The 25,772-nt window shown below is 34.5% G+C and overlaps 1 protein-coding gene across 7 annotated transcripts in view; it reads right to left on the bottom strand.

The window, feature by feature from the left end:
- Positions 1-25,772, bottom strand: part of LOC125068145 (fibrosin-1-like protein) — a 52,210-nt gene that overhangs the window by 4,407 nt on the left and 22,031 nt on the right. For 5 of the 7 annotated variants that reach the window (XM_047677167.1, XM_047677172.1, XM_047677169.1 and 2 more), the window contains 4 exons: positions 2,344-2,403; positions 603-2,228; positions 266-420; positions 48-177 (listed from right to left, as the gene is read on the bottom strand). In XM_047677167.1, coding sequence (XP_047533123.1) covers positions 48-177; positions 266-420; positions 603-2,228; positions 2,344-2,403 — 1,971 coding nt within the window. Of the gene's footprint in view, positions 1-47; positions 178-265; positions 421-602; positions 2,229-2,343; positions 2,404-8,738; positions 9,329-25,772 lie in introns of those variants that run through there. The other 2 variants (XM_047677174.1, XM_047677168.1) reach the window with 2 other exon arrangements.

Raw genomic sequence — 25,772 nt, 5'->3', positions numbered from 1 at the left:
TGTTATGTTTAATTTTTATATATATTATAATAAGAATATAAACTCACAGGTAACTGAGCAGCCAGAGGCGCGGCGAGCGGCGCCGCGAGTGGTGCAGTCAGCGCTGAAGACACTGTCGGTGCCGCACTTGTGCCACCAGTCGCTGGCGTGCTGCGCGACAAACTGCTAATGTTGCTGCTGGAATTAAGCGAAATTAAATGTTAAGATTACGCCTTGACATAGCTTTGTTTTCTATTAATTCACTAAAGTTATTAACAAATTTCACCTAAAACTTTCTCGCTCCCTGTTTGGACTGTGTCCTCTCGGTGAGTAAGATAGCGGGGCGTGTGATCCTGCAGCGCCTAATGAGCCTGGCGTGTGTGGTCTTAGACCTTTTGGAGTTTTAGGTGCTACTAGCGGCGATGCCGACAAACTCGTCCGCTGAAATAATAAACAATGCAATATAGTTACGTATATTCGATTAAATCATTTACTGCAGGTATAATTGACTGAAAAACACAACGGATAAACCAAAATAATTTTTTAACTTTTGCTGTTTAATAATTTTTACTGTTTTAAAAAAACTTCTTTACATACATTTTGAATAAGAATACTATACTAACCGTATCAGCTGAGTTTCTTGGTGACGCAGCAGATGGAGGCAGGTAGGGACTGTGTTGTAACGTAGGAGCGTAAGGCGCGTACAATGTTGGATATGAGCCGCCCGTGTACACCGCAGGCGGAGGGTAGCCGTTAGTTGCCATCGCAGAGCTTATAGCAAAACTCTCTGAGCGAGATGGGACTTCACTCGCGACTGGTAATTGCCTTGAGTCTACCATCGGTGGTGCCAGTGGATGACTCACGCTGCTGCTGCTCGACGCAGGAGTTAATATTGCTGGTGCATTAGATGTTGGAGATGGATCGATATGGTTCATTGGCTGATGTAACGACACAGCCGGTGCTAATGGAGCCGCATGGGGAGGCATGCTCAATCCAGAATGTTTAAGACTCGGTGTAAAACTAGACATAGTACTGGTGGTCGTTGCGCTCGAAATAAGAGGCGAGCTCATATGGTTTGGCGCAGATGTTGACAATGGATTCGTATTATTCATTTGCATATTATTCTGGTGGCTCATAATACTATGGCTTATAAGAGGATGGCTAAAATGCGTCGCAGTTGGCGGATTAGATGTTGAAGAAGACATATGATTTGAAGATATGTGGTTCGCCACGCTAAATGCCGTGTGATGCGAGGATCGACTAGCATAAACAGGCTGTACGGAATGTTTCTGTAAACTCGATTGACCTTGATAAGGTATCGAATGGCTGTGAATACTGGAACTTAGACTCGAGTTTACATGACTAGACGCGATCGAAGGCGTAGGGTATGGGCGAGATGCAAGCGAGGGAGACATAGATCGACCTGTTTGTGTTTGACTCGGAAGACTACTAGGAGTAGACGCTGTCGGCAATTGCGACGATATACTCTGTGGCACGCCGTTTGACACAATACGATTGGGGAACGAGGTAGGAACGGAAGGAAGAGTCTGTGATGCTGGGGAAGCATTTCGAACATCATGGCCGGGCATTACAGGATGCGACTGGGTGTGGGGTACACGGGTAGGGAGACTAGGGTGGGATGCAGGCGTCGCAGGTGACGCCATGTGTGGCGGTCGCGGTGCGGCGTGATGCGCATGGAGATCGAGAGGAGCATGTGGCTGTTCAGCAGAAGGTTGCTCGGTTCGCGTTTCGTGATTAGTATGACGATAATCAGGAAGCGCAGCAGCAGCGTGTGCCTGGTAGGCAGTGTGCGAGGGGAAGAGCGGCGAAGGAGCTGGAGGTGCAGGCGGTGCCGGGGTCGGGCTATCAGCCGCTGCACGTGCTCCCGGCTGCAGCTTATTATTGCTTGCGGGTCGTTCCGGCGTGTCCGGGCCTGCTGCGCCGACGGGTCGTGCTGGGATTTGTGTTGCAGCATGGCCATCGATGGCTGGTATGTGAGCACCGTTGGGGCGATGTGGAGTATCTGCTCGGAAGGGAGGCGGCGGCAGTGCGGGTGGAGGTAGCGCTGCGGGCGCAGGTGACGGTGCAGGTTGCGGCAAAGGTGCGGGTGCAGGGCTGGCACTGCCACCAACAGGCGCTCGCGACAATGCCAATGCGCCGCCGCTCCCACCCCGCGCTACTAGCTCATTCTTGCCGCCGCCGCCGCCACCCGCACCCGTTACCCGGAACAAAGAGCCGGCGTCCGACGCCTGAAATAAATATGTATAACATTGATTTGATTGAATTTTTACTACAATTTTATGTAGGCTTTTATATCACCTGTACTGTTTAAAAAAATTAAAACAAATATAGAAGAATGCTTACATCATCCATTGATGCGTCGTGATATCTTGGTGAAGCATTTCTGCTGTTTTCTGGACTCGCCTGCAACAATATTGTTAATTTAATATTATACGTCAAGTTAGATTATTACTTTAAACAATATTTTAAATACTATTAAATGCAGTAGAATAAATTGTCTATAAAAGGCTTTGCTGAGATCATTTTATTTATTCATAAGGCAGGTGAGGGACCAAGCCAAAGCCAGCTGGTATAATGTACACATTAGTATTCTAACTTATATTCATGTACACCTATTGTTCTTCACTAATATCCGCTTGTTTCAACATGTTCTATGGATATAATATAGATACACAAATGGAACATGTTTTATATATTTTCAATACCTGTGTTAATTATTATTTATTTTATTTCATTTAGTTAGAACAATATAATTTTAATTTTATATTGCAAAAGCTATTAAACATAAACTTTAAACACAAATAAGTGCAATAAGAACACTTTCAAAATTTCTCTCGACAACTTATTTTATATCAACATAAATATATACAATTTTTTTTTTTTGTATTGATTGTTTACATCAGAAATCGCATTTATTTCAATTTGATATATATACTCGAAATAGTGCCACGATAACCACGAAACTTTCTATAACAGGATAGGATTAAGATTAATTCAAGTTCCACAAGAAAAACAGCATGCTGATTAATTTCGTACTTAAAATACCTTTTTATATATAATATACAATACACGATTTTATATAATCCATATGATTTTGTTTAGAAAAATACACATAGTATACCTATTTATGGAAGCACTATAGTATTAAATAACTAAAAAACCCTCCATACCATGTCACTAAGACAGATGACCATAATTAACTACGATATTGTTAATATTTTTTTTTGTATACATGAGAAATAATTGCGTAAGTTACTCTTTCACAAGATCGGACTTAAAATATAGACGTAAGATCTCGAAATGTTATACTATGTGTTATATAAACCTCGTCGACAACACCACATGGCCTTCGATTGGTAAATATAAAAGATTGTCGTATTTTTTAAAAGGTAAATTGCGTAGATGCCCTTTTGTTTATAGTAATAATAATTGCAATTTTTTGTTTAATTTATTAATAGCTTATAATAATTTAACTCAATAATTAGTCACGAAATTTGATAAATCAGTTTATAAGCGATATAATATATCCCAATGTGTAGTAGATATTAACGAAATACGATTTTTAATGGTGTCGATGTGAATGAAACTTTTAAAGAGAGATCGCAAAGTAATAATTTGAAGACATTTACGATCGGCGGAGCAAATAACTCAATAAAGTTATTTAGGGTATCTGAAACGTGAGCTACAAGGTTTATTTACGATCGTTCAGTTTAATTTCATTACAAAACAATACCATTTTACAGTATCATGTTTTCGAAGATATTATTATTCATTTAATGATAAGATGAGGTAACTACATATTATCGTATTTTATATTTTGTTAGTTTAGGATAAAGAAACCTCAATTTATCGATCAGTTTTTTTATACTATGTCAACGTCAATAACCAATTAAGAAAATCAGACTGATTGGGTTATTATTATTAAGAAAACATTTTAGAATAACTATACGTGTATTCGTCACATTAAATGAAACTTATGTTAAGAAAAAAACTGTGTATGTTAGTAAGTCGATATAAGATATATACTATCTCAATTTTATAGTAATTATATTTCGCTATGTAGGTATGCTACGTTACGGTCGGTAAACATTTATACTAAAAGGATGGAAATACGAATTTTACTACAAGTGGCGTATAAAGATAGTCAGTCAATCGATCGCGCGAAACGAACAAATCGTTTTGGGAGCGTTCTGGCAATTGAATGTTTAGTCTTATCCGGCGATTCTGGCGAGGGTGGGTCGCCGGTCTGCAACAATGGAGTGATAAATCAAGTATGGAGCGCGCGTGCCGGCGGGAGGCGGCGGCACGGCGTCCGGTGGCCGATTCGCAAGGCGGCGACTTTCAAAGGAGCCGCGGTTCGGCGGTGCTGCTTGTCTTTTGTAATAGACACCCGGCTATTACTTAAACGATGACGCGGTATGATAAATTTATGCTTTCAATATGTTGGCTGATTTATAATTTGGCAATGCTTTACTGGTCGGCTGGTTGGTTTCGCCGTTCGCCTCATTTTATGACAAGATAACATGATAAATTCCTCTAAGCGCCCCGATCGCATCCACTGTTTAAGACGCAATATCTATGTAACAAAACATCCATATAAATATTCATAAATATATTTAAAAAAAAAACTTAAGCTATTTAAATTGCAAATTTATATTTATAATCGGTATAAATCAGAGACCAAGATTTATAAAAGTTTTACAAATAAAAAATATATGAAACGTGAGGTGAATGATCGAGACAATGTTTGTGAATAAATTATACAACTTATAATAATGTAAATATCTATCTTAATTGTGTGTGCGGATTCAACGAGATATAAATGGATGGTATCAAGTATTTAATGTAGTATAATTTAGCCAGAGACAAGAAAAGAATGAGCCATAATTCTGTTCAAGAAAAATAGGTCACGGCTACTTGCCAAGATACTATCATTTCAATAAGGAAAACTCAATTTTTACTCTATGTGAAAAGAGTATTGAATCGTTTGAAATTTAAATGAATGTCGTAAAGAAAAAAGATCATAATTTTATTATAAATAATATTACAATTCAAACGACTTTATGAATAACGTCGAAATATTTTCGTTGGTTTAAAATAAATAGCTATTTATATTTCCACAGTGTAATACCTGGGTATTATAAAATCACAACATATTCTTAAAATATACATTCGACGGTGAGTTTTTATAGAGACTATGAATGTTGGCCACTTGTCAAAACGACTTAACATTAAAATAGATAATCACACAGATATTAGCGCGATGAGTGATGTCGTGTCGACAAGTAATAATAGTTTTGTAGAGCCCGACCGCGAGGAAAACACGCACAAGTTTAAATAAACCAGCAATAAAAATAAACGACCCCATTAGTCAACGCTGTCAAAGCAAAAAAAAAAGAGAACAGGAAAATTAACTTCGCACGACAAATGGTAAAAAATACAACCAACATGTTTGTTTTGATATTTTATAATATTGAATATGAAATGAGTAATGAAAATGTGATATATATGTGATTGATATGTTACAGAAGGACTAGACATGCGACATAACTTTATACCGATATGATTTAGGTTTTATCGTAATTATTATTTACAAATGTGTTTGAAATATTAAGGTTAAAAATGTATGGTAATGGAAAATGTTAAAAGGAATGAAACGAACGATATACCACATAATATAGTTTGATTGCGTCCAATCGTCTCCCTTTAGATAAATACTATCAATGTATTTTCTGTAAAATATATCCTACTAAGTGTTTCCATAAACATTAAACAAATTATACCTCTTTAGAACATTACTACGATTTAATAATTCAATATATAAATCGCTTTGTTTGCGGCTTATACTATTAAAATAATCTGATAGCACATATTTCAATAACGAATTCAAAACGGATATTAAAGTATAATCTGAATACTCCGACCGCAGACTCACACTCCCGTCTCCGCCCCCGCTGCCATTGTTGCAGAGCAAGGAGGGAGAGAAAAAAAAACGACCTGATAGCTTTTCGCCCCTCATTCGAAATTCTAATACTTTCACAAACTTTTAATAGGATAGGACTTAAAATTCAACGAGAATTTAGACTCGCAGGAAAGTTCAAATCATAGCCATCGGCAACTTTCTAATGGTCTACCGTTTCCATTATAGATTTATTGGATTAAAGCAGGTTTATATAAACCGAGCAAGATCGTAAATCGCTTTAAATAAATAACTCTCGAGTCTAGTTTTATTAAGTAGCCAATCACTTAATAAATAATAATATAACAAATAATATTCGGTCAGCCATCGTAGGTTAATTCGATTATTGTTAACATATTTTTTCTTTGCATAGTTTTGTTATTATAATTTGTACATTATAATAATTACAACATTTATTCTAATTTATTAAAACGAATCATAAGGAAATATTGTAAGCTGGAACCATCTGTAATACAATTTATTTATAATTTATATTTATATATAATAATAAATAATCATTTTAAACAAATTATTACTTGAAAATTGAAACGTGTTGTATAAAATTGAACAAACTTTTCAATAGATTTTACTTTACTCCAACAAAATTTTGTTGCTAAGTCATGGAAAGATGTTTAGTTTCGTTATTTATACCTCTTTAAGAATATAAATAGTTTATAAGTACGTTATTTAAATCCAAAGAAATAAATTTGTCTGAACATTGTGAAAAAAAACCCCTAAGTACATGATATGAATATTTAGAACGGGAATCGTTGGTTCGTGACAAGAATCTGTATACCATGCAGGTATGTATACAAAAATTTCCTATCGTGACAGCGAATGCATAGTAAACAGCAGCCAGATAATTCAAAAAGTGTTACATTATATTGTATTATAAAACTAAAGTGTAATTAAGGCACACTTTTAATGTAACAAGTATTGAAGCAAAAGGTGTAGTAACGCATGAATAATTATTTAGGTGTCGTTTTTATTTAAGAACTATTCCTAAGCCGCAAGGAACCAGGATAAACGTCAAACCTAATAAAACATGCCTCTATTCAGTTGGCACATTACTGAACGGCGATTTAACATGAACCACTTACTTTAAACTAAAATAATATGGAGGAGATTATGCGAATTCATAAAATGTTCTCGTCTTCCGTGTTTTATATCTTTCGAGTATTTTACACTTTTTTAGAATGTTATTTAATAAAGCCGTATGTAATAAAGACTATTTATCACGTTTAATTAAAAACGTTAGTCATTTAATATGAATACCACGCACAATATGATTATAAGTTTGATAAAATTTGCCAAAACCGTTTTGCTCGGCAAACCCTGGTTTGACCTGAGCTTATAAACTAACCACTTAAGCAACAAGACAGTCCATGTCGATATGATGTGATGTCAGTGCACAATTATTAAACATAATCACGTCGACTACTAACAAAAGTATTTTTAATGTAATAAATATTCGTCACGGTCATCTAAATATCAAATACGTTGACATTTTTATTTGTTCCATAAGGCAACGAGAATTATACTGTTTAGTATTAATTTATTTATCGTGTGTACACAAATCCGTATAATATTGACTGTATTGTCATATAATATTGACACAGCCGGTTATGTTTACTATGTGAACGGAAAAATAACTCGAGACTCGAATTGTATTAATAATGAAGTAGTTACACGAGATACTCTGGTACCACATTTTTGCAATCTCTGCTGTTAATATTTATTTTAAATTATTCGATATGATATTAAATTATTTTAATGTTATACCGAATACAGCGAATACTTGCTACTTTAAGGTATGGAATATTTATTAAGACGTAAGCCGTCAGCCATTATCGAAAGATCTTTAGGTTTAAATAAAGCGACAACTATAATACAAAATTAATTAATTGCATACGACACGAACTGATAGTAATCTTTGGTGTATCATAAATAATAATTTACTATCGCATGTTAGCAATAAATTTAAATTTAATCGGTGGGCAATAGAAAGTATAATTATGTAGTTAGTTACCAGTGCTATAATATAACATTTGACCGCATTCATACGGGATGGCGATACGAGCTATAAGTAGTAAACCGCGTTTGTTTGGGCTATCGTGACTAACTGCAATAACAATTCTATCACGTTTCTTGATATGGACGTATTGTTAATTAATAATTATGTCACTGGGTGTTTCCAGAGCTCATATAACAGGAAATATATTAATTGTTTAATAGTATTGAAGCGGGGAATTAGTTACTTGTTAAAAATGGTTATAAAATATAGCTTTAAAGGGTTCTTTACCATACATAAAGCTACACTTATTACAACTATCAAGATCAACGGTAAAAGTAAATGTATCTGACATCAATGTTAATGGTGCAATTGCTTTGACCGTTCTAGATTTAAAACAAATTACAAAACAACCATCAACAAATTAATTTATCTGAATATATTACGATCTTTTATAATTTAAACACGAGAGTACCGTTCAGTTACTAGCAAAACATAAATAATTGTCTATGCAAATAACGATAAATAAGACAAAGACAAGCAACTGATTTATAAGATAGTTTAAATTGGAGAGTGTCCAATTTTCATCTATGTGGAATGAGATTGTGAGGAAATCGCACACATATTAAAAGTGTTTTGCCAACTGAATTGATGTGGCGATGAATTCATTATGTTACGAACATAGTGTAACTAGTCAAGTGTTCCAAACGTCGAGTTGTATGGTTAAGACAATATTTTTATTTCGTGTAACACACGCTTATAATATACCTCATTAACAGTTTCATTCTTCGCTTGCGACCGTTTTGCATTTTCCTTCTCCGTCTTCACAGGCTTTTCGTTTTTATTACCTGTCACCGATCCGTTGTTTTCGGCCTTTTGTTTATTGGTTTTTTTCTTGCCTTCTTTCTTGCTACCACCTTCAGCATTGCTTTTGGGTGAATCTTTGATCCTCACTATGGTAACTTTTTTAAACTTCTTTTACACGTTTATTTGCTATCAACAGTTTATTAAACGCACAATCACTTAATTCAACACACACATTAATTAATTATCACAGTGGCTCAAGTTCTAGTGTAAACTCATTAAGGTAATATGAAACACTAGAACTTATCCGTTAATTGGTTTAACAGTAACCGGCGTCACAAAAACTGTTATAGCACTTTGCACAAATTCATTAAGATCCAATTGAAAATCACTGCAATCCAGAGAACACTGTAATCCATACAATAGCATTCGTTCCGGGAGCTGGGTGCAAATCTGTCAGAGAATAAAAATAACAATAGATCGTGATTCGAACGGCAGACAAAGACAGCGAGTATACGTTTACGGAGACATGACATCGGCCTGACGGCCGAGGCGAGAGTGCGGTACGAGGCGGCAACTGGCGAACCGCGCGGCAGGCGGCAGGCGGTAGCGGCACGGTCGGTCGTCGTCCGCTGCGGCCCGCACCCCGCGCCTCGCGCACGCGCCGCCCGCCCAACAAAACGCTCCGTTGAGCATTTCTCGCGATACAATACACATGTAAACGGCTTTCGAAAGCTAATACATACCCCCACGTAAATATACCATCCGGAAAATAAATGTTGTAGCCGGATTAATACTGTGATTTGTTTTATTTTATCTTAGATGTAGCTTTATACGAAACATGAATAATGGAGAGCGAATTATTTAAAAAGTAAGCAAAACCAACGAAGTGTGAAACAATGAATTCAGTTATTATTCTTTATGTTTACTGATATTTATTTTATGTATTATCGTTGTATCTTAACTATGACAATAATATAATGTTTTCCACTAATGTTAACTATTTTTTGTAAACTTATCTAATTTATAAAGTTATGTAGTGTTTAAAAGTTTATTATAAAAAGTATATTTAACGAAAAATGTACAGACTATTATATAATAGTCTGAACATTTTTCGTTACATATACCTTTGAATAAATAAATGTAATGGGCTTTTTAAAACTTCATGACACAAACGCTAGAGCACTTTTTATTAAAATTGGTACAGTAGGTTTGACTTCGAGCGTAAAAAAACCGCATAGAAAACATTTTTACATAAAATTTCACTTTTCTTATGTGTCATTAAGTATGTCCGCGACCATTCCGTATAAATAAAATACAACTTAGGTCAACAGTTGAATTATTATTTTAATAACTTTACTTTTTCTTGTTCAAAAGTCTAAACTACATGTTAAATTAAAGAGTTCATGATTCTGGTTTGAAACTGGAAGTTCAATATCAGACCAGTATTTTTAGGATGACTACTATTTACATAGTAGTCTCAACTATATAAGTATTTTATTACAATAATTAAAACAAAAAAATATAAGCTGTAAGTTAAATTTCAGAGTTAACTTTACAAATTCCACTGCTACGTAAGTGGCATACATTATTCACGGATCCATTTGAAGTACGTCGCAATAAAAAGCTCCCTTCAGAAAATATTAATTCAGAATAAATTATTTGAAAAGAAAGAGAGAAAAAAGGGATAAAAGGCGTCCCTCGTTTCTTATCTTACGGGAAATGTCGAAGGGTATCTTACTTAGCTTTCTCTGCCAAGTTATTGAATTGTTTTTAAATGATGCGATGTTTTTAGAAAGTAAAAGAATAAATTATGGTTTCAAAATATAAAAGACGGTGAGAGTTACTAATCTGTTTATGTTACTTTTTGTTTGCAAAGCAAAAAGTTAATTGCTAGAAAGCTATGTGTGATGACTTAATGTAAGAGGAATTTCCAATAGAATAAGCCAACACATAATATATTATTTACATTTTGATAACTCGTAAACGCTTAATAATTAACATGATACAGATAACGTCGAGTTGTTGTGTACGTTAGCACGTCGAGTATTTATTAATTGATTTTAATTCGACAAAATGTTCTACTTAACGCTATTAATCGATCAATTAACCAGCAACATTCCGTAACCGCACTTAACGAAACGATGACCACAATAAGTGCTTTATTTAAAGAGCATTAATTTATAATAATAACTATAAACACAATGACTCAATTATCATAAACGAGAAACGGACGGGTATATTTGTCGGCTGGTCGGATTACGCGAGTATTAATTACCGGATGTCAGAACAAATGAAATAATGTCGTGGCCTGCAGTAAGAGGGCGAGTGTGTGCTCTATATCATAAAATACATACAAATAATAAATAATTCCTAACATTAAAAGATTTAAAGCAATAATCCGATTTCATAAGTAAAAGTAAAATGTTTATAAAATAATATTCAAGTAAGTAAGGATTGTGTAATTTTTATTAATTTCAATAGCGAAGCTCTAAGCAGGAAATTTAACGGCAATGCTAAGGAAATAATAAATATTTTTTTATTTTCTATCGACTTGACTTCAACATTTAAAAGCAAGCATAGAGTAATTTCATTCGCAGTTTATAGCTTTATAGTTATTTATTTAAAGTTAGCATGTTTATCGTTATATAATTTGAAATAAAACCATCCAAATTACATTTTATTAATTATTAAACCTTCCCCGCCCGTTAAGTCAAACAGGGTTCGAAATATTGTGTAATGAATGATTAATATAATAATTTCATTTCCAAATATCGCTGCTTAGTTTAGTTATTTTGATATGCGTGTTTGTACATTTACATTACCATAAATATTTATAGTAAAAGTAGTTATTAAATTTAATTGGTACGAAAAAAATGAGTTCTCCAAAGGGCTGTGTTCATATTTTAACACCAATTAAGCCTTACTTAACGTGACGTGGATTGCTTCCGGCATTGATTACGCAGATTGGGATCGCTCGGCTTCCCTCGCAGCCCGTTAATGACGCAATAAAAACGGCGCTTATCGACTTAGCCGTTGAGGACGCTTGGAGGCATAACAATTTATTATACAAACAATTTCGCTTCGTTGTAAATTAGTGTCCTCGATTGTAGAATTACGTAACGACATGATTTGTTAACCGCACGCTTGCGGAGTGACAAAAGTAATTAACACTTACGATACACTAGAGCGTTGGTTTACGGCACCGACCCTCGGGGTTGGGGCTTCTAATAAGGGAGGGAGCCAGCCTTGATAACGATCGAAGCTATTTCAGAAACTATTTAATTTCCAATTTTTTTTACACTTATTTTTGTACAATTGCCATATTATTCAATCAAGAACCAAATAATAACGTATTTGTTCCGTAATTTATTATTTGTATTCAAATATTAAGATTTAGCTTCAATTTCTTAATAATATAATAAAAAAGAAAAGAAATAAAAGCAAGTACCGACACATAATATATGCATTTAAATGTTAGCGTTATGAGGAAACAAAAATCCAGCATAAAGTTATAAAGAACTATACAACGAAATAAAGTTGACGCAGGGAAGAAAATCAAAAGCATCATTTCATCTGTTAAATTGTATATACGACACATTATGGATATCTATGCCGGATAATTTTGTTGGGTAAACTGTGAGCATCGCAAACAGGGGTGCAATGCGAATGGGAGGGAATTGGGAATCAAATAACGACCGCAGGATTTATTTCGAATCTCATTCAATTTGCGGTGAGCGAATTGTTAAATTATTTTTGTATCAGACATATTCCACGTGCGTGATTTTATTTTTAACATTTAATTAATCCTGCAATGGAGTTTAATGTTATGTCAATATTAAATTCGTTTACCGAAAATATATTTGCGTCGATTTTTTTGCGGAGAAAGTTTATACGAGGAAAATGGAAATTTAAAATGTATGGCGGCATTCCCGAGGCGTCAGTTACACACAGAACATATTAATGAAAAGACTGACGCGTCATTGTGCCTTTTGAATTATAATTCATTTTCAACGATTATGTCTTTTTCAAAAACATTTCACTTCGTTTAAGAGTGAAATAATAAAATTTTCAGTTGTGTACATTTACAAGTTAAAAAATGAATTACGCAAGACTTGCTTACTATTGAAAAAAAACTTTCCGAAGTTCATAGAAGAATAATGTATTTCACTGAATCTACACAACAATGGAACGAACACAAAATGGAGGTGGTTTTAAATTTAAAATTTCAAAACCTTTGTCAAGCGCAGTGCTTGCGCTAAGCGTACTGCACTGAGAAGTTGCAATCAGGATTTGTGACAAAGAAACCACGGAGGGACGGAAATACGGGGAGTGTCGACAGCACAAAGCGATTCATCCCTTAAGATTTCTACAAAGTCACGATATTCCAACATCTTGTATCGGAATAAAATATTTTTTTCATCATTATATTTATTGGATTACTTTTAAAACAATTTTCCACGTGCACTTTATTTTAAGCAAAACTATCTGAAATATCTTAGAAAAGCAGAAACGGGTAGATGCAGTCGACGATGCAGCGCGAGGTGACATAAAATTTTCAACGACTGCGTCAAGTATCTGCCGACATTATCTAACCGTTTGCGAGTGCTCCACCGCATCTCATATCTTTTGAATAAAAATTCTCAAGTGTAATATTGTTCTCGCTCGCTTACGCTGGTTCCACTTTAGAAAAATCTTTATGGGTATACCGTGTACATAATAAAATTATATTAAGTGCAATATTTTCTAGAATGATATCTGTTTGATAACATTTGTTTGGTACTGAGTTTAAATCTGTAACAATAATAAAAAGTGGAACTTGACAAGTTGACAATTTATTATTTTAAATTTTTAAATTGCGTCATGGCTCGAAAAAAAGTAAAAAGAGTATAACGGTCGCAAAAAGGGCGAGTGAGCGTAAACATAGCGACGAGACACGAGTGGCGGGACAAACGCCGAAATGTGGCAGGGGCGGTCACTGACAATATCATTACAGATATGAATAAATAATGAGTTAGCATTAAGCCTCCGTCCTGCAGAGGGCAATCCCGTTGCCTTTGTTGCCAGCGTTGTACTGCGTCGGGATTACTGCCGCCGCAAGCCCAATTTATTCCGCTAATCGAGCCTTACCTCGCTTGCCGTAAATTAATTAACTCAAGTGAACCCATGCATGCGAAATTCACATTACCTAAGTATCTAAAACTTCGAAATAGCAACACATACAATATGATAATTTAATAATTAATTAGAGTGTGAAAATGTTTTTCAACAGAAGAATAAATACATGTATTAAATATTTTTTTTATTACGAATACATATGTAGATTACAATTATTTTTTAATTGCAACTTGTTAACCGGTAACCGTTTATTTATGTTGTTCAACATGAACATATATATCCGTAAGAATACTAGTTAGGTAGATATTCATACAACGGGTGTAATCAAAATATATTCGATGTATGGTTAAAATTAGGTCCTGACTGTATACAATATCTAAAAAATGCTTAATGTGTGCGACGAAAAAAAAAGTTATAGCACGCGACATCAGCCAGATGTACGAGTTCAATCTCGAGAATGTTCCGAGGGTTGCCAACTCGGTTGTTATACACTTGACAACGTCGATCAAGCGACGCTTTGGTTATGCGTCAAGCGATCTGAATCATGCTAGCAGATAATCAATATAGATTACGTGTGATTAATTCATATATAACAAAGTTACAATTAAAAAATATATGATTTGCAAATGGTTAATATAAAATGTAACACTACTTAAATCTCTATAATACAGCTAACCACAACATTTAGTTAGTGTTATATATTCGAAATGCTTGTATTTTTAATTACAGCATAAGATTTAGAAGTGTAGATTTATCACTCATTTGATTTGTTAAACGAGTTTCTTTTTACTTTTCAAGTGTAATTGAAACTTTCATAACATAATATGTTTTGTGTTCCTGTAAACTCGGTAAACATTCAGCGTGTTAACTTGAAGCTATTTCGTTAACAAAGCGCCGTTACACAAGAGGTCCTGGTCAAAGAGAAAGAGAATTTCGACGCGCGCTTTGTGCGCGAAATTGAATTGAATGTCATATAGAACGCATTCCGTATGCTCAAAGGGAGAGTAATTGCGATCTGGCAGCTCCATTTAAAATGAATTCGTACAAATCTGCTCTAAGCACGGCGATGAGAGGCAAAGAGACGAGGCGGGATAGCTATGTGACGTTTGTCTTTGTAACCAGTGTTCGCGTTGCCGTTGCAAATCGTGCGCCCATCCACTCGTGTCGCACTGCGCGACTTGGTCGTTTGCCAGCCGCTTTGTTTTATCGCACTAGGAAAATATTTGACATATAAGCATTGTTTACATTTAATGATACAGAAAAATCTAAATAATGTACCATATCAAAGAGCCTCAAAATAAATATATGTATCATTTTTTAAACCTCGAAGAGAATATCTGCTATTCAAGTTATTGCTCCACTTATCACAATTATCTTCGTTATATTTCTTTTGAAATGCTTAAAGTGTTTTAATAAAATTTTCCGTAGTACAAAAGAAATGTAATACGAATCATTATTTAATGTTCTTCAGACTCCCTAATAAAATTATAACGCCGTATAAAGGGCACAACAAACCAAAAGAGATAAAGAGAGTACGTAATAAAAACAGTTCAATTTTAGGGGTATTTTGTCGAGGTTATATCCATAAACTGAACAGAGTGGTGGATGGGGAGCCGACCGTCTCCACGCCGCCCCCAGAGCGTTCGCGGTGCCGAGTAATGAATAAACTCGCTAAACACAATTTCACGATGAGAGTAATCGGGCCACTCTTTAACACTATACAAGTAATTTCTTCTAGTCCGCTACCGATTTATCTAAATAAACAAAACGATTTTATTTTAAATGTGAATTAAAATGGGAATGATCAGATAAATGGTGATTCGTAATTCTTTAATTTTTTACAACTCCTAATAAGATTTTAGTTAATAGATAGAGTCAAGAATTAAGTTTCGTTAATGTACTCTTCTGGGAAGCTTTGAGTAAGATTAGTAATTAAGTATATTAATAAAAGTAATAGATTGATGACACTATCTGTGACATCGTTTGTGCTTTTAATTTATTCCTAAGACTTAATAGGTATAAGAGTTTACAGTGTGTACAAGTAAAAGTAAAGTCTATAAAAGCACTTGTTATATGGATTCATTAATCTTAGAAATTTTTAATACAAGTGAAAAATCTTGAAAATATTCGCACTTGAACATTGTGTTGCAGCACGAGAGCTGTAAAGCGATGTAGAACAAAGGTATTAAAGCGAATTTTGAAGCTTGTTTCCGTCGAACACAGAGAAAAGCGACGCAATATATGTGCAAAGTCATTTTCGTTTGATTTCCCTCTATAAAAATGAATTCTGTTTTAGAACCTTACTTGTATTGAAATATATCAAAACGACGTAAGATGAAATAACCAAATTTTATCAATATTATTGTCATCTTCTAAATTAATTAATCAATTTTATCATATAATGCGCATAACGGGTATTATATTATTGTTAATTTGATTTAATAAAAACGTCATACATATGCAATTTATTGGTTGACTTTTAAAATTGTGTAAATAAATGCACATACACAATATTATAGTCAACAAATCGCTTTTGTAAAGAACACCCGCTGTTGAGTCTCTAGTTTTAAAATAAATTTACATAGTAACGTGAGCTGAAAATAAAGAGGGAGAACTAAGCGAAACGGCGAAGAGCAATGAGGCGATGCATAAAGTCGCTTCGAGACAAAGTATAAAACAACAAAGTGGTCGACGCATCTAGCTCGACGGCATAAAGAGGGGAATAATCCGACAACGTACGCTAAAGTGCCGAGAACACTGCTTTAGGATACATATAAAATAATGATCTGTCTTCTCGTACAATATTCGCTTGTAATTTATTACATAACAAAGCAGGTCTGTTTGAATAATGTTATAAAACAACGTCGACCTTATAACGCCGCGAGTATACTGATTGCTGTTGTAAAAGACTAATTGATAACGGGTAGCGGCAAATTACTTTAAACTGTTTTATAAAGAATGGTTGTGTGCATTGGGCGTGAATGGCGCTCCAGATGGGAAAGCGATAACTGTATTACGGCACTGATAACATAGTGTTTATTTGACTACTTGTCTTTTTGATATATCACTATCATTATATAATAGTAACGATATTATACCTCATTAAGCATTCATATTATTGTTAATTTTGTAATAAGATTACTATCAAGAGGCATGTGTTAATATGTATAATAGAAATCATGCTGATAAAAAAATCGTAAACCGTAATTGATCTTCGGTACAAGAAATTGCATGCAATTTAGCAGTGACAGGGTCCGGTCCGTTAATAAGATAAACATTAGACGAGGACAAAAACCGCTTTAATGAGGTCTAGAGAATGTACATTGGTGATATTACACGAGCCCGCGCAACCGTAGGACCGGTTCCACTCGCTCGAATATCCATTAAAGTCTTATTTTAATCTCTTTAACGTGTTTCGAATCCTAAGTGAATTAGAACGATCTATATTACCCTACAAAGACAACTGATTTCGGTTAAATACAATTAATTATTCTTGGTAATTTATATGTAGATTAAACGTTTCTTATTTAAATGTTTATTTAAAAAAATAATTGATTATAATTAATGAAAAGTTTTAATAAAAACATCGAGTAATTTGAGTGTTTATTGTGACAGCGAAGTGACGAGCGATGAGCTTAGGCAACGAGGCACGGTAGCCAATTAAAAGCGGCGGACTAAGCGCCGACAGACTTGTTATTTAAGCATATGCGCCTCAAATATAACCAAGTAGTATCTAATCTATCTACATATAGAATCATAAAAGCCTGTGTGACACATGTCGTAAATATTTAAGTATTTAATGTTAGGATTTTCATTTCATCAACCTTATTTATGGTTAGTAAAATTATAATAATAATTTTATACGAAAAGTTACTTGTTTTTGGTTTTTATGGGTTGAAAAACGGGAAAGAGTTGGGCGCAAGTGGCATTGGATATTTAATTACAAAAAAAAAGAAACAGTCATCAGTTAGTTGTACGATATGCTTAATTATATGGCTATACTAGCAGCGATTGATAAATAAACGATGTAAACATTTTTCCTCGTTTCATTTATTTTTTATGATATATAATAATCATTAATTAAACATCTTTAAGCTTCGTCACTAGTCAATTAATGCATCCAAAGGTAACGTAACATATAAAGCATGATTCCCGATGCGATCCAGCTATTAATCCTTAAATCGCGGGCTCAGATGAATCCGTCACGGTTGTAATACGGCAAATCTCTGGTGGATGGGGAAGCGGTTCAGTATATTTAAACACCTGTCAACCCCCTTATCTCTCTACGGATCGTCTAACTTAGATTACTTTATAATAATTTCGCTCCAGACTGAATATATAAATTGCTCTTTGTTAGAAGTTGGTGTAATATTAATGGATTATGTTCAATTTATGGTGTTGTAAAGTCGACCGCTTTATCATGTTGTATAATAACAAAGCCGTGTCTTTGAATACTAAGATATAAGTGTTCTAATTTCAAAGTAATATGGATTTTTCGAAAAAAAAGAAATCTTTTTATTTAATATTCTCGGTATTTAATCATTCGCGCAGTCAGTCAGGAAACATGCTCAAACTTTAGAAGATGCTTTATGTTAGAGAGGACACTCAATATCCGTATGTTCTGTATAATTTTTAAATATAATAAACTGATATATTCCATTGTATTAAAAATGTATTAGACATTTAATATACTATTAAATACGGGGCTTTTATACTGTATCATGGTATCCAGACCAGTCTAGTTCCTCAGTAATAATTACGTGTCGTCTTCTATGAAGACTATTTATTAATTACGAAGCGCAACGAGTTCTGTGCCGTTATTTTCAATCAGAATCTATTTTTCAACAATCGTTATACATAATAACATCTATGTTGTAAATTGACTGTATAAGAAAATATTTAGTCGACTTGGAATAACAAAGAAGCAATCCAGTATCTGCGAAAGTAATTAGTTCGGGATCGCAAGGAACTTTGCACTCAATCCGCAAACAATGGTATGCTCTATACACATATATGTGCGTAACAAAAGGAGAAGTCGAGAGAATTACTGGAGGTAAAATAAATTAGGCGCGTTATGTGAATCGGCCAGTACGTATCTGTATTTAAAGCATTCCGGTGAACTTTGCGGTCGGCTAATTACGGCCCGTCCCGTGTTCGCTCACACGTCGACGTGTGAATAGCTGTTCGGCTTATCTATGCATGCTACGTGTCGCGTCTTATTTATATCATGCGTTTATTAGCCATTCTTTATTAATTGTTCATAATCCGCTTCGGATATATTATCAATACGATAAGTGCTAAACAGGTAAGCAATAATTAATGCTGTCTCGGTTTCAATATTACGGATTGCTTGAATCAGATCTAAGCCTGTAGATTGGTGCAGTGGTTTAGACTGTTCGTAGTCAAAGCACGTTGACATGCGTTTATCAGAGCGAGAGCTCACACCGCAACCGGGTGCCGTGACAAACGGAATCGCAGAGTGCATCCCGAGTGAGCTGCTGATCCGTCGAGAGATATCTCGACCTCAACGCCGAGTGCTAACACTCGCCCGCCTACGGATAATTACGACCCTTTGACGAAGCGTCTTTGTTGTCGGCGTGTGAACAGATACACTGTTCTACTTATTAAAAATAAACCATTTTGTTTGAATTTTAAGACGCATGTTATATATTATAATGAAACGTAATAAATAAATATATACTTGTATAATAAATATCATTAACAATATTAACTATAGAGATAAAAGTACCTATTAATTGCGAGTTAAGTCTTATCCGAGTCAATCTGTTTAACACGAGGATATAATACGGGTATTCGAAGTTCGCAAGCGGGTAAGCTTGTGGACGATAAAGAAGTGAGAGGGGTGGAAAGACTTGTTATTACACCCTCTCACCTACGCAAGGGGTTCTGCTCTGAGCTGTACTGTCGCACGAGATTAAGACGCTCCTCGCTTTACTGTTAACGCTTTGGCTTCTACACTCTGAATAGCTTCAAGAATGCGCTTCTTTTTCTCCTCGCTGACTTTAATATGGCAAGATCACTTTTATTTTCATTGTGGTCCCGAGTTGTAATTCGATGCTAGAACTTGCTAACCTAGTATCACGGTATAGCGAAGACGTTTAATTTTTTAAATTATATAACTTTAATTGAGAATAAGAATTAAATAGTCATTGCAAATTACATGCCTCCTATCCTTTCTTTATACTGATGGATAACATTCAATAAGTGGCAACGAAACATTTACTGTCGTCAACCTTTTATGTGAGGTTATTTTGGTTATAAATAAAAGCTTCGAAGAAAAGCGAGATAAGACGGAAGCGAAATAAGTTTAACAGAACGGGAGAAAGCATTATCATTGGCTGTGAGCGAGGAACAAAGAAAATGGTGGAGAGCGAACGTACGAGAGTACTTTATAGGCGCGTAAATATGTTTTATATCCTTCCAGTGTCTGTTATACACTGGCGCGCCGCCGACCCCACACTCCTCCGCACCGCGCGCCCACCACCCTGTCCACCGCCCGGAGGGTTGCCTCGCTCTCGGAAATGCCGAGCTTTAATAAAACATATATTTTTCCGAGCGAGGAAAATACTGGGGAAACTCGCAATTTGTTCTTTCACTTTATGCTCGTTTACAAGACAAAAGTGGAACATTTCAGAAACATTATGTTAATCACGCAGTTATGTACATAGTTCGCTATAATTTATTAAACATATTTGCGTTAGGTTTTATTTGATGCATATTGAAGAACCATAATTTACAAGTGTGAAGTATGATTTTACAGAGATTGCGTGTTATGAGTGTGAGATGTAATAAAAGGTTCACGGACGTTCAAAGGCCGGCGTCGTGTGAGGTTTAAGTTGTTGTTAGGAGTGCAACAATGTAATAGTGGTAGATAGTGTCGCGATGACCCTTATCTCGCGTGCCGCAGCACGGTCACGGGTGTGGGCGATTTATTGCGGCTCATGTCGGTGAGCCGCAGAATCAACCCTCCGATTTTAACGCTAATTATAACACGCCCCCGCTACCTACCTTATTGCTTGTTTTCACACTAATACTCTCCGAAGGTTATAAATCAAACTAAACAAGTATTAGGTATATTTTACGTTCGTGTCAAACAGTTATATAAATATTTATTAGTTATAAATAAGATAATTATCACTATATCTAATAAAATCAATTTATGCGAAAGGTCAATATTAAAATGAAATCAAGGACGCAATCAAGATAAAGCGCTTGATATAAATTTGTATTCTTATAAAACGAGAGATTATTAAATTATTTTCTTATTACTCGGCGTATAACAAAGAATGCTAAGCGGCAGTTGGGCGAGACGGCGCTATGGAAAGATTGGTGCGAGTTGAAGTGAAACCACAAACTCCTACCGCATCGCGCCAGACTCCACGCCATAAAATATTACACTAAATGAAAGAAGCTCTTTCAATTAACCGAGGCAGGTTTGCGTAAGGTAATCCTGCCGAGAGGCGGCCACTGGTGAATCTTGGAAAAATATTTCTTTCGAAACGATTTCTATTTAAATAATTATGGACATGTTCATTTTGATATACTGTAAAGTAAACTCATTTCAATAAATCGCAACATGGTAATAAAAAATAGTAACGATAAGTGTTAATCATACAAAGTCACTAACAAACATAAACATATTATAGACAAGCTTTTACCGTTCGATAGGAAGTCAAATCGGATTTTGTAAACATTTTGATAGATTAATACTTTATTTGAGCGAAACCTTATTTATTTTCTATAAAATAAAAAAGTAACCTAAATTACTACTCATAAAATCATCTATCTAACAGTGAAAGACCTTTCAAAATCTGTCCAGCCGTTTTAGAAATTAGCCGGAACAAACAGACAGATCGATGGCAATTTATTTTATTATTCGAGTACCGTATATACTTTCATATGCATTTAGTAACAAATTCAAATTCTTCAATTTTATTTATTTGTTTTGATATGGAATTTAAATGGATACAATTTATTATAATGCTAAATATAAAAAGTGATAACACGTAGCATATGAAAGCAAAATTTATAGACGCTACCCAGTATATTGGTATTCATGTTCTTATTAATGTTCCCCCTACACGGCCTTGCGAGCAGATTGTGTTCACCTCGATCCACCCGACCTAATCGACTAGAAGTGATATGCTACCTGATGAATGATTGAGGTTTCACGGATTTCATATGGTAGTTACGATTAAGGCTTCCACGACATTTAATGTATTTAAAGATGATGTATATTAGAAGTTTATTTATTTCTTTATTTATGTTAAAAATATTTTTTAATTAAGCCATGTTCTTTTAAATTTAGATATTTTAGTGGCTGTATCGATTCTCTCAGTCACAATTCTTTGTAGTATCACTGATATCTTTATTTCTGAATCTCTTTGTTATTTAAATGCAAATATATTAAATACTGAATTATTTTGTATTCAATTTTATAAAACACATTAAATAAAAAAAAATATTGTAATCAATAATATTTTAGAAAATTTATATCGTACATTGATAACGAAAAATAAAACGTAATATAAATTAGTAAATTAAATGATTCCTCATAGTTTTATAAATGGTTTGTAATTAAGCAGTTATAAACAAAGGAATGTTCGTAAGCTCCAAACAATCCCAAATGGCCGCGGTCAGACAGGCGTTGCATCACTAGTTGCCGACTCCCATTTCAGCTGAGCTAATAACTGAGGCACCTAACTTTGAAGTGAGGCTAGTTTGTTCTAACAATTTACAACGAGTGCCTGACTAAGGGTGTCCGTTTCGTTCCTAATAATATTATCTTTGTAGTGATTTTTTAGGTTGGTGTTTTCTTAAATTTCTAGTGTTTAAAAATTATAATAAAATTATTTACTATTTAAATGTATAGATTTATGTTTTTATAAAAAATCATATTATTTGAAAATAACCTGTTGCTAAGTTCCTTAACTTTGAATTTACGTATATTATCCTATCAAGAAACATACTTTCATATTCATTAAACTATAAAACGACTTGTTTAATGGAAACATCTTGTTCCACATGTTTATATTATATCCTTTAAAGTGGGTCAGTAAAATTAATAACATTATTGATAGGAAATAAATCTTAGCGATCGTCCATTTAAATTTCGCACATCTTGTTAACATCATAACAAACGCAAATTCAAACAGAACGGGGTTGCATAAAGCGCATGACCCAGCAGAAGCGTGGTTCTGGCAAGTCAAATAAATTAATGTAAAGCTCAAACTGACGTTTGCAACGGAACCTGGGAAGCGTCTACGTAATTACCCAAACGCGAACGGATTTGCATATCAAAGTGGAAGCATAATTGAACCCCGAGTGTAAATAGCCCAAGTTGAATCGGATCGAGTTAGTGGCGCACTCCGGCTAAGTGTAGCCAGCACTATAAATGCTACCTCTCGCTTGGGACTCATCGCATAAACCGGGCAGAGTCGAGCACTTGAAAATAAGATTACTCAATAAAGGGAACCTTGTAGTTATGAGAGTTGGGATAGTGTTGATTCCTTTTCTACGAGGACCTTAACGATATTTTCTTCGACAATATATAAATAAACGAACACATTCAGTTCAACCGATAAAATCTATAAACATGTCAAGTGCAGAATATTTGCGATTTAAATGATAATTAATTCCGTGAACAAAAATGTTGTATTTATTATTCTTTTCCTCTCACACAAATTGAATTTCAATTACTTCATTAAGATCCTTTCAAGATATCGAAACATTGATGTAAAAAAATACCTAGTGATGTTATCTCTTAATATTTTACTAATCTTATATAATTTATTGCGATACGTTACGCCTTTGTCGAAATTAGTTTATAAATAATGTCTTGAAAGTGAAATATTATTTTAACATAATATTTTTTTTAATCTGCATAGGCCATACCATTAGATAATCAGTTTTTAACCGTTGTGTCATAAGAGCCAACTAAGTTATTTTTTTACTTAATTTGTATCAACTAATACAATCATTACTCCGCGTCCGAACAGTCCATGGTGACGAAAAACCAACCAATCAGTTAAAACATTTCCAGAGAGGTTCGGAGTTAGTCAAAATATATTTTAAGGTTTTTACGGTTCCCAAAATAAATGGGACGAAAAATATCTTACGACGATGATTTGTAGTGATTAATTAAAGTATATAAAAAATATTTGGTCCAGTGAGAAATGGTCCTTAATACGTGTTGCTCAGACTGAGCTCGGAGCTATTCTCCCGCAACACTGTCAACCTCTCGGGATAATTTAATTAATCGTCACGACAACAGCGGAGCCGAGACTGATTTCCTCCTCAGATATCCATTTACCGACATTATTGTGCCACTCAACTTTCGATTCGATTATGACATAATATATTAACTAATCCCTAAGTAAGTCTAAAGTTATGATTTCTAATTGACTATTATAACTAGATGTATTTATTGAAATTTAGTTACGTTATAGTGTAATTAATAAATGATTTTTATATAACAAAGAGGTACTAACTTTTAAGTAGGACAAAAGTTTAACAGAAATACGTTAATATTAAATCGGATACCATTCATGATGAAATCAAACACCTTTAATAATATTTTAAAAGTAGGAAGTAATTAAAGATAAAGCAAATATCGCAAATGAGATATGTCACTATATCGGAGAATAAAAGTCCACATTAGCATATAAGATGAGCCTGAAATCCATTAAAAAGATTTCGTTTTACTAAACCTCACATGTCATTCTTAAACTTATAAGAGAAAAAACAAATTATTTAAACACACATATATTTTACAAATTGGAATTCAAAAGTCTCGAACGAAAACTCAGTAAATAAATAATTTAATTAATATTATACAAAGGTATGTAAACGCAATGATACCAAAGTTGTAATAATTACATTCGTAGTTATTTTTAGTCTATCGTATTACACGTTGCTTTAAATTTATACTAGTCCAGTCACCTATTGCTATATTAAGTTTATTTTTATCATAGACATTTAACTCAATTGTAATATTTTATTTCAGTCGTAATATGTGATCGTATTACGACTAGGTTTCCTACTAAGATAAAACACTAAGCAAAGGTACAAGGGGGTGAGTTGAGGGCAGCGAAGCGGACAGGCATAATTAGATTAAGAGGAACGCGGTTGAATCGGAATTGCCAGCGCTTGCGAACAATGCTATCGGTCTCTAAAGCTTTTGGGATTTGAATGGGAGCCGTAGCTAATTTGTAGCAGTTATTTACACTTGTACAAATTAAACTTTCGTTTCGAGTAACAGTTTATGTTCTCGGTAGTTAATTGACATGTCAACATCTCGATATTATTTACAACGAATCGTAGTAACTAACTTTCTAGCAATTAAAGTTATTAAACGAATATTACTTAAACTAGAACTTTCAGGCGCATATTAGTACTGAGGCGAAAGGCGTAATATAACGTACTTAATTACGGGCACTTCGCGACTGCGCCAATCTTGTAATTACGAAACAGAGCGACGGCGCGTAATCAGCGCCCTTTGCTACGTCGACACGCCGTAAAGCGTTCCACGTTCAACTCTGGCTTTTGACTCGCATTTCACAACCTGTTGACGAGTTAGTTAAGCTCCTACAGCGCGTTAAGTCCGCACAAAGCGAAACTATTACCCTCAAACTGCACGTTCGCAACGTCCAACTCGGTCCTGATTTAAATGGACTATTATGCTGAAATGGTTTCAAATAAATTGTTCGTGACAAAAATCCAATTAGAGGAATAGATAGCGACTAAACAATTTGTAAACAGGTGCTCGGGGCGTTTCTTCCCGTGAGATTAATCACCGTGCGAGTGAGTTCGCTCGTGTAATAAACGGGAAACGAGCAACTTCGCCACTTACATTACACA

Source organism: Vanessa atalanta, chromosome 13, assembly GCF_905147765.1.
Source record: "Vanessa atalanta chromosome 13, ilVanAtal1.2, whole genome shotgun sequence".
In the NCBI taxonomy this organism is placed as follows: domain Eukaryota; kingdom Metazoa; phylum Arthropoda; class Insecta; order Lepidoptera; family Nymphalidae; genus Vanessa; species Vanessa atalanta.
This window is presented reverse-complemented; position numbering and strand designations above follow the sequence as displayed.